The 13,611-nt window shown below is 45.2% G+C and overlaps 1 protein-coding gene across 1 annotated transcript in view; it reads right to left on the minus strand.

Moving 5' to 3' along the window:
- LOC121923989 (tripartite motif-containing protein 15-like) overlaps positions 1–13,191 on the minus strand; it is a 146,370-nt gene extending 133,179 nt beyond the window's left edge. The window contains exon 1 of the mRNA XM_042455005.1: positions 12,827–13,191. Coding sequence (XP_042310939.1) covers positions 12,827–13,117 — 291 coding nt within the window. The 5' untranslated portion in view covers positions 13,118–13,191. The remainder of the gene's footprint in view (positions 1–12,826) is intronic.
- Between the last annotated feature and the right edge of the window lie 420 nt (positions 13,192–13,611).

The following is a 13,611-nucleotide window of genomic DNA, read 5'->3' on the forward strand; positions in this document are numbered from 1 at the left end:
GGATGTTGGTGAGAGAGATAGAGTTTATTTATACCTCCCGCCTTCTCCCACGTATCGAGGCGGGATTATAACCTTAAAAGACATAGTACAATTTACCATCAATACAACAATAAAATACTAACACTGAATTACCAGAATTCCTATTATTCTCTAAACATTACAATTTGTCCCTTAGCCAACAATCAGAGTCATGGAGAGCAGTTGTTCATTAACCTTTTATATCGACTTAGGGATAGCCCACAGACGAGATCCATTTTGAGTGCCTTCCTAGCGCCTCTAAGGTAGTTAATAGTAATGCGATGGATCTCTTTCCGGTATGGTCATTCCATCATCTTGGGGCCGCGTCAGTGAATGCTTATGTGAGTTGTCATTACCCTGGTTTCTATTAATATTCTAGTAAGAACTCCCAGTGTTTTTAGAGTGTGGGGCAATTATGTAGGAGAAGCGCTCTGCAAATAACCTCGGGCCCTGATCCATTTAGGCTTTTAAAGGTAATACCCAACCCCCTTATATTGCATCGAGCTAATCAGCAGCAGTGAAGACGATTTCAGATGTGTGCCTGCGCAGGGAATTTGCATCCTGTCCTGATGTGATTAAACTTCCCCTACGGGGACCAAAGTGTTTGTAGTTTGGGAGAGTACGTACTCCTGGATCCTCCCTACATTTATCATTTCAAGAGATGCGATGTGCAGGAGTGCTGGGTTATCAGCTTCGGCTGAACGCCAAACTACGTCCCTGTCTGCGATTCTGCGGGGACCTAGAAAATGTTAGTAGTACATGCACTGCGTTAACCTTCGTTGGATTTCTGCCAATGCCGCTCTACATGGGGCTACCTTTTGTATCAGTGGTTCGGGAAACTTCCATTGATAAAATGCAGCAGCCAGGTTAATCACGGGACAGCGAGGTCCGACCATATTACCACTGTTTAAAAATCTTTACACTGGCTGCCATTTATTTCCGGTCCCCGTACAAAAAGTGTTGCCGTTTACAATCACCTTTAAGCCTAAATGGTTTGGGCCCGGTTACTTGATGGGAACGCCTCTCCCTGCATAATCCTCCCCGCACTCTCAGGACTACGGAAAAACACTGTTACTTCACTCACCCTAAGGTGAGACTGGCGGACCTACTCAACAAAGGGCCTTATGGCGTAGCCACCTTCTCTGTGGAAGCTTACCTGAGGGATTCCGCCTAGTGGAACAGTAGAAGCTTAAAACGGCATTAAAAACCCACCCTCTTCCTACAGCCTACCCTCCCAATTCCCTTCTAAGATTCTCTTTCCCCTATTGACTCTTGACGTATTTGATATTCATGATTTTAACATTATTACTGTATGTTTTTTTTAAAACTATTGCTTTTGATTTTTTAATTCGTTTTATGTGTATTTTTACTATGGATTGTGGGGTACTGTTTTACGACTGTTCTTTACTGACACTTGTACAAAAACCCCGGGGGCTTTGATCTTGGGAAAAGCGGTTAGTTGGGTTAATAAATAAACAATTTATTATTATTATTATTATTATTATTTATTCTTATTATATTATATTATTATTATATTATTATATGGTCAAACCTAGATGTTCCCAATGACCAAATCTGGCTGCTGCATTTTAACCAATTGAAGCGCTTCTACATTTGGTACAAGTTGGTAGCCCCAAGTAGAGCGCATTGTGCAATCTAACGAAAGATTACCAGTGCAAGTACCACTGCTTCAAGGTCTTTCAGTCCAGGTAGGGACGCAGTTGGATTATCAACCAAAGATGATACCAAGCACTCTTGGCCGTCACATCTATTTGGATGTCAATTGTTAAGGCCGGATCCCGGAGACTCCCAAATTGCCCGAACCTTGTTCTTATGGGAAGTGTGAACCCATCCAGGACGGGTGACAGACTTCCAGTTTCTCTTGGGATTCAGTCTGAATTTGTTTTCCCCCCCTCATCCAAGCCCCATCCATTTACCAATCCAAGACAGGCATCCAGAGGACGCGATGGCCATCCCTAGTCACTGCAATAGTCGGGGGACATCGAGAAATAACTTGGGTGTCATCAGCGTACTATGACACCGCCACCCCATGTCTCTGGATGATCTTTCTAGTGGCTTATGTAAATGTTTGAAACGCATGGGGCGGACATAATGGCCCCCTGAGGGACGCCAGATGTCAACTCTCTCTTGGAAGAGCAGCTGTCCCCCAGCATCCACCAATCTGGAATCTTGCCTGAGAGTTAGGGAATGGAAACCACTGACAGTGCCAGTCAGTGCCCCCCAATACCTAACTCCTCAGGTGTTCCGACGATACCATGGGCTATGGTAATCAAATGCTTGCTGAGATGTCCAAGGAGCACAGCAGGGTCCACTTCCTGTCTATGTCCCAGACGGAGAATCAGCGACTAAGGCGACCATGGCAGTCTTCAACTCCGTATCCCGCCCGCAACCATTTTGAAATGACTCTAGATAATCGGCTTATCCACGACCAGCTTGGAGCTGGAAGGCCCTCTTGCTCACCTTGCCCAAAAAGGTTAAAAAGATGAGACTGGTCTATAATTTTTTCTCACAGGGGATCCAGGGAGGTTTTTCAAAAGCGGTCTAATGACGCTGCTTTACTTGTGGATGGAATATCTTCCCTCCCTGAGGGATGCATTAATTATAGCTTTTAGTAATGTTTGTTGCATCCCCTCCCTGGCGGAGCAACCAGGAGGGGCAAGGAGGAGAGACACGGCGCCGCCTGACACATCCAAGAGTCTGTCCACTTCATCACATTTATAAACTCAAAATGACCCGTCTAAAAGGTCCACAGAGTCACTGGGATATCTTCTCTTCCCTCTCCTATAATGCCAGGCCGCCAGAGCATACCCCTTATCCGAGAGATTTTTTATCCACGAAAAAAATATTAAAGAGCATCACAGCAGGCGTGAGTTGGTTCAAATACTACGTTAGATGGGAGACGGATGAATTAGCTTTTTAGACGCACCCGAAACAGCTTCTGCGGGACAGACTCAGTGGATGCATTCGTGCAGCATAGAAGGATTCTTTGCTGCAGCTTTGCCACTCCATAAAACTTCAATAGGATTTCAGTGAGTGTCTTGTCGGATAAACGGTTGATGTTTCGCCACGGCCTCTAATAATCCGTTGCTCGGGACGCTTCAGTTTACAAGATCCTTCAGTGTACCATGGTTTTTTAGTAAGTAGGCTGGAAAGAGCGCAGGAGCGATGCGTCGTCGATAGCCCTGGTAGGACCGTTATTCCAGGTATCAACCAAGGCATCAAACATAAATGCCAGCGTTCCCAACCATATAGCCCGCTAGGGCTTCATTCAATGGAACCGTTTGGGTTCCATCAGCCTGCGTGTGGACCATTCGGAAATGTCCGCCACACCGTGAGGGGGTCTGGTAATACCTTATCCTCACCTGACACAAAAGGATCCATTTCCATGATACAAGGCCAGAGGGAATAATTTTACATCTTGCCAATGGATTTCCTGATTCCGTAATTAAAACCACATCAATTTTTAGTAGCCAGCACAGGGTGTTGGACCCGAGACTATTTGGACAGACCCATGGCTGCCATTGGAATTCATTACTACCAGCTGCAGGCACCTGTCAGCTCATTAACTGTTCCTCAAATGAATAGTTAGTTCCCCATGACAATAAGCTTTGGGAGACGCCGACACCGCAAGCTCCGAGAGCCAGCTTGTCATCTCATCATGGAGTGAATGTGGCAACGGGATAGACGGTAAACTAACAAATCCCTAGACTGGTCCAAACCTTCAGGGTCAAGTTATTGTGTGGTATCAATCTTCACCCTTTCCTGAGGTATAGCATATCTGGCAGATTGGCCGAGAGTCATTTCATGGCTTTATCTCCCATAAAAACTATGTAATAGTCTCTGCATGGTGCTACCCAAGGAAAGTTACAAACGACAATAAAAGGATTTTCCCGAAACATTAGGAAGAATTTTCGTGATTGTAAGAGCTTTTCAACATTGAGAGCTTTTTGCCTTGGAGAATGATAAGAGTCTCTTTCTCATCTGTGAGTTTGTTTAAAGAAAGGCTGGTATGTCCATCTGTCAGGAGTGCTTTGATTCTGTGTTTACTAATGGCAGAAGGTTGTGGGACTGGAATGGGCCCTTTGTTTTTCTTCTCCAGACGCTATATTCTATGATTTATATGCAAGTAGACTGTATATTTTCAAATGGACTACTCACGTTGTACTGTTGTAGTTTTAAAACCCTAATTAAGAAAATTAGATTTTAGGGGCTGGTATAGACGTCAAAAGGCCGACATGGTGGCAGGTGGGGGCAGGTGTCTGCACCATGCATGCCCCGCTTCTGCCCATGCTGGTATAGGGCCGTGGCGCCTCACCACAGGGGGAGGTATCCCCAAACGCACTCCTCGGATCTACGTCCAATGACACCGCAACAAAGGAGTGCAGAAAGCTGCTGGTTAACACACAGTGACTATGGTGCCCATTTCCGTGCGCAGAAAGGAACGACTTTTTGCAGCTCCTTATTTTTTTTGCGGCTGCGGAAATGCCATTGCAGGCCAACAAGCCCTATCTTTCAAAGTAAATAGGGGCTGCAGGGCCACCCACTGGGAGAGTCTGTATAGCACCTTATTCTGTTTTAAATTGTTTTTAAGCTTTTAATCAGGGATATATTTGAGTATTTTCCATAAGCTTAGTCTAGTCGTTATATTATTTTACAGTAGAATTATACAATGAGCCCTTGGTACTTAGGGGTTTTTGTTGCCACAATCCACTGTGGATACAAAAATCCTTGATACTCGCTTCCCATAATATACAATAGCGACATTAAAAATGATAGCCCTTATGATAAGATGGCAAAAATAAAGACTTGATTTTTTGGAATTTATATTTGTATGGAATGTTTTTCACAGCTGTGTCCTCTTAATGCAAGGGATGCAGGACGTAGACAGGATTGTTGGGAAGGGGGGTCCGACTAGTTGCCGACAATTATATGGGTGGGCTGGGTGCGTTGACCATACAGCACAAACCTTGCAGTGTTTCTAATGGAAGGGGGGTCCGGACCCCAAGAGCCCCCCCCTTTGTTAAGTCCCGATGGAGAAAGCATCTGGGATACAGAGGGCCACTGTACAAACATTCTAGAGTTGAAAAGAAGGGATTTCAAAGATGACATAACTGTTGCAGGGAGACGGTTATTCGGTTCCAGTTCTATGAAATCACGTACGAAATACTGTGCCATTTTCGCTTTATCGTCTCGCACCATCTTCAGCTCTTAGGACAGCACTTCTTTCCTGTCTTCACTCTTCTGCATCTTGATCTCAATTTCTTCCTTCCTAAGCAAAGATATATAAAAAGAGAAAACAATAGGGCATAGATTCACCCACTGTTGTTCTAGTACTAGGGCCAAGAAATGCCATCCCAATACCAGTTGCGGCAAATAGTGTGAAGACGGTTATCATACCATGTCGTGTTCAAAGGCTCCCTAGAGGTGCACCTGAGTTTTGACGCTTCTTGGTGGTTACTCCAGGTTGGGGGTCTCCTTTCTCAGGGAGGCTAAACGATTCCCCTCCTAAAGCAACAAATACCTTCTTCTTCTGGCATTTTATAATTAATTGTCTGCTCCTTAAAATACTTTTAATGGTGGGGGTTTGCTGTAATCACTCCCTTTCAATATGCTTGCCAAATTTTTCTTATTCATTGTTTTAATCTGATTATCTGATTAATTGTGCTTTAATCATGTCACCAAACATATATTTATTTAATGTTAAACAAAGGTCACTTTGAGAGCCTGTGTCATTAAAGTGGGTCTGAATGCTGGCTATGAATTGTGAGGCCGAGGGGTTTGAATCCCGACTCGTCAGTGAAGCCCATTTTTAATCTTGGGCAAGTTACAGGTGCCTCACCCTCCAGGGGAAGGCAAGGGCAAACATCTCTGAAATAAATCCTGCCAAGGAAAACTCAATGATAGATTAGCTTTGGGGTTGCCATAAGTTGAAAGGACTTCAAAGCACACAACACAAACAACAACGGCCACTGCAAATGCAGCAAAATCCCCCACTGAACAGGCATAAAGTACTATAAACGACAATGAGACCAGCCTGTAAGTACTCCATTTTTAACTAACTTCTGGTAAAAGTCAGAGTCTCATGCTTACTTTAAGATGTTTTTTTATTTGTTAGACTTACACCCATTGTTCCATTTCCAGCTTCTAGAAAAATCGAGTTTACTTAATATGCAACACATACATGGTGTATTTGCTGATTGACCCACAGAGTCCTGTGTATTTTAATATTGTCCATGCATTTCACTGTGGGGTTAAGGTTTTTCTCGATCTTTTTTCTTTTTTCTTTTTTTTAAAATCATACTCTGCTGCCCTTGGGTATCAGAATTGGGAGAAAGCTGGATAAATAAAATTAGAAAAAAAATATAGGTCCAAGAAGGCGCTGTGAATAAGCTAACAGTTTACCTCTGGAAAAGACTAAGTTCACATCAAAAGCAAGATATTCAGTGTTTTGCAAGAGTGTGATCTGTTACAGACAACAGATTTATATTTTGTTCTGACTTTGGTACTGCCTTCTGTCCTACAGTTTGTTCTTGAATTTCTTGCATTTCATGGTGGCCGGTCCGCCTTGTGTTAGGACATCTGGTCACCACCTGCGTCGGGTAAGAAACGCAAACCCCTCTGACCAAATCTTAACGGACCAAGTCCCTTAAAATCCCTTAGGTTGCTACACATGTCGGAATGACTTTGAAGGCACCACAACTCACACACACAACCAGTGATGAAGAAGCCAGTGGGAGCTGGGAAAGCTTGCAATGTATTCTGTGCATTGGGGCTCCAGTAACTCAGAACACCACCACGACCCAACCATCTGGACAAAATGCAGGCCTGAGACGAACTAGCATTCATACATTTACAGTATACAAATATCTCCCTTATTAAATTGTTTACCCCTTTGCCTGATGAAGAGGCGCCAGTGGAGCTTTGAAAGTTTTTTCAACACATGGTGTACATTTAAGGATGGGCCCAATCTCATAACAAGACCAACAACAACTGGGACAAAAATCAGTCCCTGTGACTTAATGCCCATATATCATATTCGAAGTTAGGGATTCTATCAAAATAATATAAAGTATGCTGGAGATAATAGTGTTAGAATTCTTTGAAATAGCAATATAGAGGTTTAGAATAATATAGTGAGGATTGCAGTAGTATGGCGCGTGAAACAGATGGCTTGTTACAAGCCTTGAGTCCTGTGCTCAACGTCTGGTAGCATAGGGAGGAAGGTTAGAGCGGGTAGAAGGATGGTAATGGGGCTCAGGTGGAGAATGGGCTGTGGGAAAAGGGAGAATATACTTTCACGCTTTGCTAGGGAGGGGCAGTGGATGATGGGGTGTTAATATACGGGTATGCAATTTTGGCTGAGATTGGCAGCCAGTTTAAAAGCTGAGGCTGTGAATTAACTGACTCTGGGAATCTTTCATAGAACGCTGTTTTACTTTCACCAGGGGTATTGTGCCAGGGCCTGAGCACTTTTCTATAGTAAGCTGCGACTCAGAAAAAATCGGGACAATGCAAAAGCATTCAGCACCAGAGTGACCTTCCGAAACACAAACCGGAGAGGAGAGGCCCAGGGAAATGTCTCAGCTGACAGCTACAGGCAGGGGAACCCGCCTAAGGAGGCAAGGGAGGCTGCGTGGGACTCTAGGCCTTTCACAACTGAGAAAGATGTGTGGTCCTCCTAGAACCCACCCGCACCTATCCGAACATGGAGAGACAACTTGCTGGTAGGCTGTTCATCTGGCCGGTGGGGGCTGCAGACACCCTTGATCTTGGCCCTTGGAAGGGGAGGATTGGGAATAACAGTAGAACTAGGGGGGAACAAATACAAGACGTCAGACCGCTTTAGCTGAAGTGAATGAGTGCCGTGAGGAACACTGGATAGCGGGACTTGGTGAGGGTGATGGAGCTGCAGCTGTAACAACCACACTAATAAACGGGGAGCACTGTCTCCAGCCCCCGTGGACCCGCAACCTTCCCCAGCATTCCCAAGGCCGGCACCATCAGGATCCCTTGCAAGAAAACTTGGGATCAGGTTTGATGGGTTGCACCTCAGTTTTATTGCAATACTCTTATCCAGGTCTCAGGGACACCTGAGGGATGGGAGCTACTTTTCCGGATGAGGCTGCCAAGTGAGATGGGTTACCAATACACCTGGAGAAGGGGGAGGGCGGCCGACTGGCTAGTTCAACGCTATGACAGTGGAGCTTGGCGGACTGCAAAGTCCTGCAAAGATTTTATGATGGTTCTTGATGGCCAGGTTTGAAGACCCATTTCGGGAACAGAAGCCAAGCCAGCTGATGGCAATGGAGCAGGGATCACGCTCCAATATTTGAATACGTGTTAGAATTCCAGTAGTCGGGTTTCTCAAGGCGCTGAGTGCCCAGGAGGCTATGGAGAGGGGCAGTACTTCAAGGATGGTGCGTCCAATGTGATGCAGTGGGCACTGGATGCATGGCAAACACAACCACAGTTCAATGAGGATCAGAGTGGCTGGGGAAGGTGAAGTGATTCAGACTGAAAATCAAGTTATCAATGCAGAGGAAAGGTAGTGCGCACCGGGGAATTACAAACACCTCTTCAGACTAGTTTATGCTGGAACAGTCATACTTGGACGGTAACAAAAGTGCAGTCAACCTGCAAGAAAGAGGGGGGTGAAGCCCCAGGGGTACCTAGAGCCATGCACCGTCGAGGATCCGACCGTTATAGTGGGACATTGGTTACAAAAACCACAAAAACCAAAACCTATGAGTACAGAAATCACAGTTGACTGTGGGTTAAAGATACAGAAATTATATTCCACATATTTTTTGAGATGCATGGGTTTTGCTAACGTGCCATGATTGCCAGAGCATCTGGACACAGGGGTTAGCCTGAAACCTGGCACACCAGTCATAAACCAATACTTGTGGGATGGGAATACGAGGCGAAGTTGAAGCATACTGAAAAGAAGTGCCGGTTGTGCCGGGCAAAAACCATTGTGGGAAAGCCCAGGGGTGTTTTTCAACCGCTCCCCACCCCGGGCCTGAAGCATATATCTATGGGACTTTATTCAACTTTGGCCTTGATAGTAAGTGGTCGAAACCCATTTGGGTGTGAAATGGACTTGTTTTCAACAGAACACGATGTGTGTGGGATGTAAAGACTCCCTAATGCAACAAAACTGGTGGATTTTGTTATAGCCAATTATTTTTTTTTTTTTTAACCCAAAGCATCATGGGATAACCTGACAAAATAGTGAGTGATAGAGGGAGGTACCTTCATTTCGCAGTTCTGGCAGATGCGAACAGAGGAACTATGAGTAGAAGGTTGCCCTTTGAGTACATCCCAATCATTCCCAAAGACAGCAGCAACTAAAAACTAAATGTTCACATGTAGAGTTCCTGAGGTGTTACATTAACTATTACAGTAGACTGGTAAGTGACCTACTGCCCCACCCGAGGTTGCTTGTAATAGCACGGTTCAAAGCAGAGTACTGGACATTCCCCTTTTGAATACTTGTATGGTTATGAACCTAACCTTTTGCGTCTATGCCTTCTGAGCCAATGAGTTTTGGTTTCAGTGACACAGATGGATTACAAAGGCCTCAAAGATGCCTTGGCCTAAGATTTGAGACGGCCTTGGAGGGGCAAAGAAAGAATATTAAAAAATCTGAAGACCAAGGAGAGAACCCAGGATGGAACAACAACCTGGGAGAAGAGTTTTTATTTATCCACAAAGCATTTAAAGACGCAGACTTCACTAAAAAATTTAGGTCAAAATATGTGAGTCCCTTTCCAGTAAAAGGATTGATTAAGCAGTGTTGGTGAATTGGATTTCTCCAAATCTTATAGATATTTACATCATGTTTTCCATTTCAGTTGAAACCAGACCAGAGCACGGAGCCAGGGAGACGGGAGGACCCTCCCACCCCTTCCAATGATGGTGGAGAGGGAGCAGCATTTTGAAGTGTCAAAGATTTTAGACTTTCAGGGGGGAAGTACAATACTGTATTTAGTTTATTGGAAGCATTTTTTCTGCAGACCATGAGTGGGTTGACCACCAACAGGGCCCTTGATTTGTTGGCAAGGTTTCATCAAGGCTATCCTGATAAGCCTCATGCTTCCAGGAGAGGGGTGTGGGGATTTTTGAGGGGGGGGGGCAGACTGTTAGAATCTGGGGATTCTATCAAAAATAATGATTATGGTGGGGATCATGGGTGTTAGGATGCTTTGCATTGGCATGTATATGTGCAGGGATAGATAGCGAGGAGGCTTGAGTAGAGGGGGGCTGGGTGCCTGGTATGCAGAAGGAGGTTGATGAAGGTCGGTAAAAGATGGTAAGGGGGGCTTAGGGGAAGAACGACCTGTGGGAAAGAGGTGGAGAATATAGTTCGCACGCTTTGCTAGGGGAGGGACAGTGGGTGATGGGGGTTTTAATATACAGTATTAATTTTGGCTGGGTTTGGCAGTCTCAGCTTAAAAAAATTGAACAAGTGAATTACTGACTCTGGATCTTTCAATAAAGCTCTGTTTACTTTCATCAAGTCTGGCTGATTGATTGTGCCAGGGGCTGAATTCCCCTTGTCTGACAATAGATATAGATATATAAATCCCTTTGCCTGGTGAAGAGACCAGTGGAGCTTGGAAAGTTTGCAACTATGTATCTTATGGATTTGGGTTGGCCCAATAACTCAGAACAACACCATCTGGACAAAATGCAAGCTTGAGACTGATATCATTATATTGTATGTGTGTGTGTATAATATACATATATGCATATATATATATATATATATATATATATATATATATATATATATTCCTATGTATCAGAGCTGCTCTGATACACAGGAGAGAGGTTGGTGAATTCTTTGAATGGCATTTATTCCACACATTGTTATAACAGTGAATACTTACTGATACCCAAGCCACTGAAGAAGACTATAGGTCAAAACATAGGTCTGAGTTACTGAACCAACCCAAATGCACAAGATACAGGGTTGCAAGCTTTCCAAGCTCCACTTGTAAGATGAATGAGTGAGTTCTGACTTAAACCCAGAGCTGAAGAACTGAAGAACCAAGGGATTGTGCTTTAAACATAGCTAAAAGAACAAACAAGATGGTTCCGCGCAAAGCACTGATGTGACGAAGGTATTTGGCAACCGAGGCGAGGAAAGTCTAAACTTGGAAGCTGAAGCGGGGTGCCGTCCAGGTGTGACGAACCATGACCGGGAAGAACCTTATCTCCTGAGTCGCCATGATGAGGAACTGACAGGACAATGGAGAACTTTGAACAGAACGAGTAGCTTTGAACACGGAGGGATCTGAACAACCTGTCTGTCCTCCCAGAAGAGGAAGTTGAGTAATGGGCTGCAATATTGCAAGATTCCAGCAGCCAAGAGTGAGAGAGAAGGAAAAGTATAAAGATCCTGAACTTTCATCTCCATTTTGTTGGCACCAACCGCGGCAACGGTGTCATCCCCAGCCTTCGAGAACAACTGATCAATGTTCGGCGGAAGGGAAGTGTGTGTGAGTATTGTATGAATGTGTGAGTGAAAGAGCTCTTGATAATCAATGGTTGTGTTACTTGTGTGATTCAATAAATGTTACATGCATGGTGTTTAAAACCAAATTTGGTGTCTCAATGTCTTTTTTCAGCCTTGCTGTGAATAGGTCCACGGAGGGAGAGGTTCTCATCACACGCTCTCAGGATAAACAGGTTGCCCTTACAATCTTGGGCATAACACACTGGCCTCTTCATCAGTGACTAACACCATTATATGTATGTGTACACACACACACACACACACACACACACACACACACACACAGAGTCCGCCCTGTATGATATTAAACCCCTTTGCCTGATCAAGAGGCCAGTGGAGCTTGGACAGCTTGCAATGATGTATCCTGTGCGTTTGGGTTGGCCCAATAACTCAGAACACCAACAACATCTGGACAAAATGCAGGCCTGTGATGAATATCACTATACTCTGTGTGTGTGTGTGTGTGTGTGTATGTGTGTGTGTGTATATATTCCTCCCTGTATGATTTTAACCTCTTTGCCCGATTATGAAGAAGCCAGGGGCACTTGGAAAGCTTGCAACCGTGTATCTTGTGGATTTGGGTTGGCCCAATAACTCACAACAACAACAACATCTGGACAAAATGCAGGCCTGTGACTAATAGCATTCCTCCCTATAATATCTGATTGGGCGGATTATGTAGGGAGAGGCGTTCCCGCAAGTAACTCAGGCCCAAACCATGTAGTGCTTTAAAGGTGATAACCAACACCTTGTACTGCACCCAGAAGCTAATTGGCAGCCCGTGAAGAGATTTCAACACCGGTGTTATATGGTCGGACCTAGGTGTATTAGTGACCAGTCTGGCTGCAGCATTTTGAACCAACTGAAGCCTCTGAACCTGGTACAAGGGTAGCCCCAAGCAGAGCGCATTATACTGTGTGTGTGTGTGTGTGTGTGTACACACACACACACACACACTCCTCCATGTATGATATTAGCCCCTTTGCCTGATGAAGAGGCCAGTGGAGCTTGGAAAGCTTGCAACCATGGGTTGGTCCAATAATTCAGAACAGCAACACCATCTGCATAAAATGCAGGCTTCTGAATAACATCCATACAAACCACACACACACACACTGTCTGATTTTAACCTCTTTGCCTGATGAAGAGGGCAGTAGTGGAGCTTGGAGAATTTGCAACCCTGTCCCCCGTGCCTTTGGCTTGGCAAAGGGCAGTGTCCCTGTTGCAGAGTGTGCCCCACTCCCAGCCTCTCCTTGGGGTTACCTTGTAATCCTGGGCTGCCTCTTCCAGGGGGAGGACCAGGTGGGCCCTGTGCTGCCTGGCCTTCTCACAAACCAGGCAGAGGAGGCTGAGGTCCTCCTTGCAGAACACCTTCTGAGGCTCCTGGTGTTTGTGGCAGAGGCCTTCTCCTCCTGGGAAGCCCTGGAGCCTGAGCCAGGCCTCTGCTGCTGGCCCCTGAGAGGCTGGCATCCTGCTGCAGCCTCCTTGACCCCCAGGGCTGCCTCCCTCTGCCCCATGCAGGAGGCAAGGCAGGGCCTCCTCTTGCTCTCCCATTTTGTGTGGGTCACACAAAGCAGAAAGGAGGCGGAACTCGACCACTTCCCAAGCAACTAAACTTCTCACTAAAGCTTTAAGTTTCACTTTCCTGCTGCCCTCTGCCTGGGAAGGGAAGGGAGGGAGAGAAGGGATAGGGAAACTATCAGGTCCAAAACACACACTGCAGGAACAATCCACTTTGGCACCCCGGGAACTGCTTTGGGAATCGTAGGGATTGTAGTTTGTTGTAGTACCAGAGCTCTCTGGGAGAAAAAGCTCAGTGCCTCACAAAACTACAGTTCCCAGAATCCCCCAGCATTGAGCCAGGGCAGGGTCAAACTGCATTATTCCTGCACAGCAGATGCAGCCTTCATTGATTTCAAGCAAACGTTCAGCACTAACTGGATTCCAGACTTATTAATTATGAGACACGATGTTAAAATGCTAACACCTTATACACAAATTGGAGTCATTAAGGAAGGGATTTACAAAACCATTTATTATACTCCAAG

Source organism: Sceloporus undulatus, chromosome 2, assembly GCF_019175285.1.
Source record: "Sceloporus undulatus isolate JIND9_A2432 ecotype Alabama chromosome 2, SceUnd_v1.1, whole genome shotgun sequence".
Taxonomy (NCBI): domain Eukaryota; kingdom Metazoa; phylum Chordata; class Lepidosauria; order Squamata; family Phrynosomatidae; genus Sceloporus; species Sceloporus undulatus.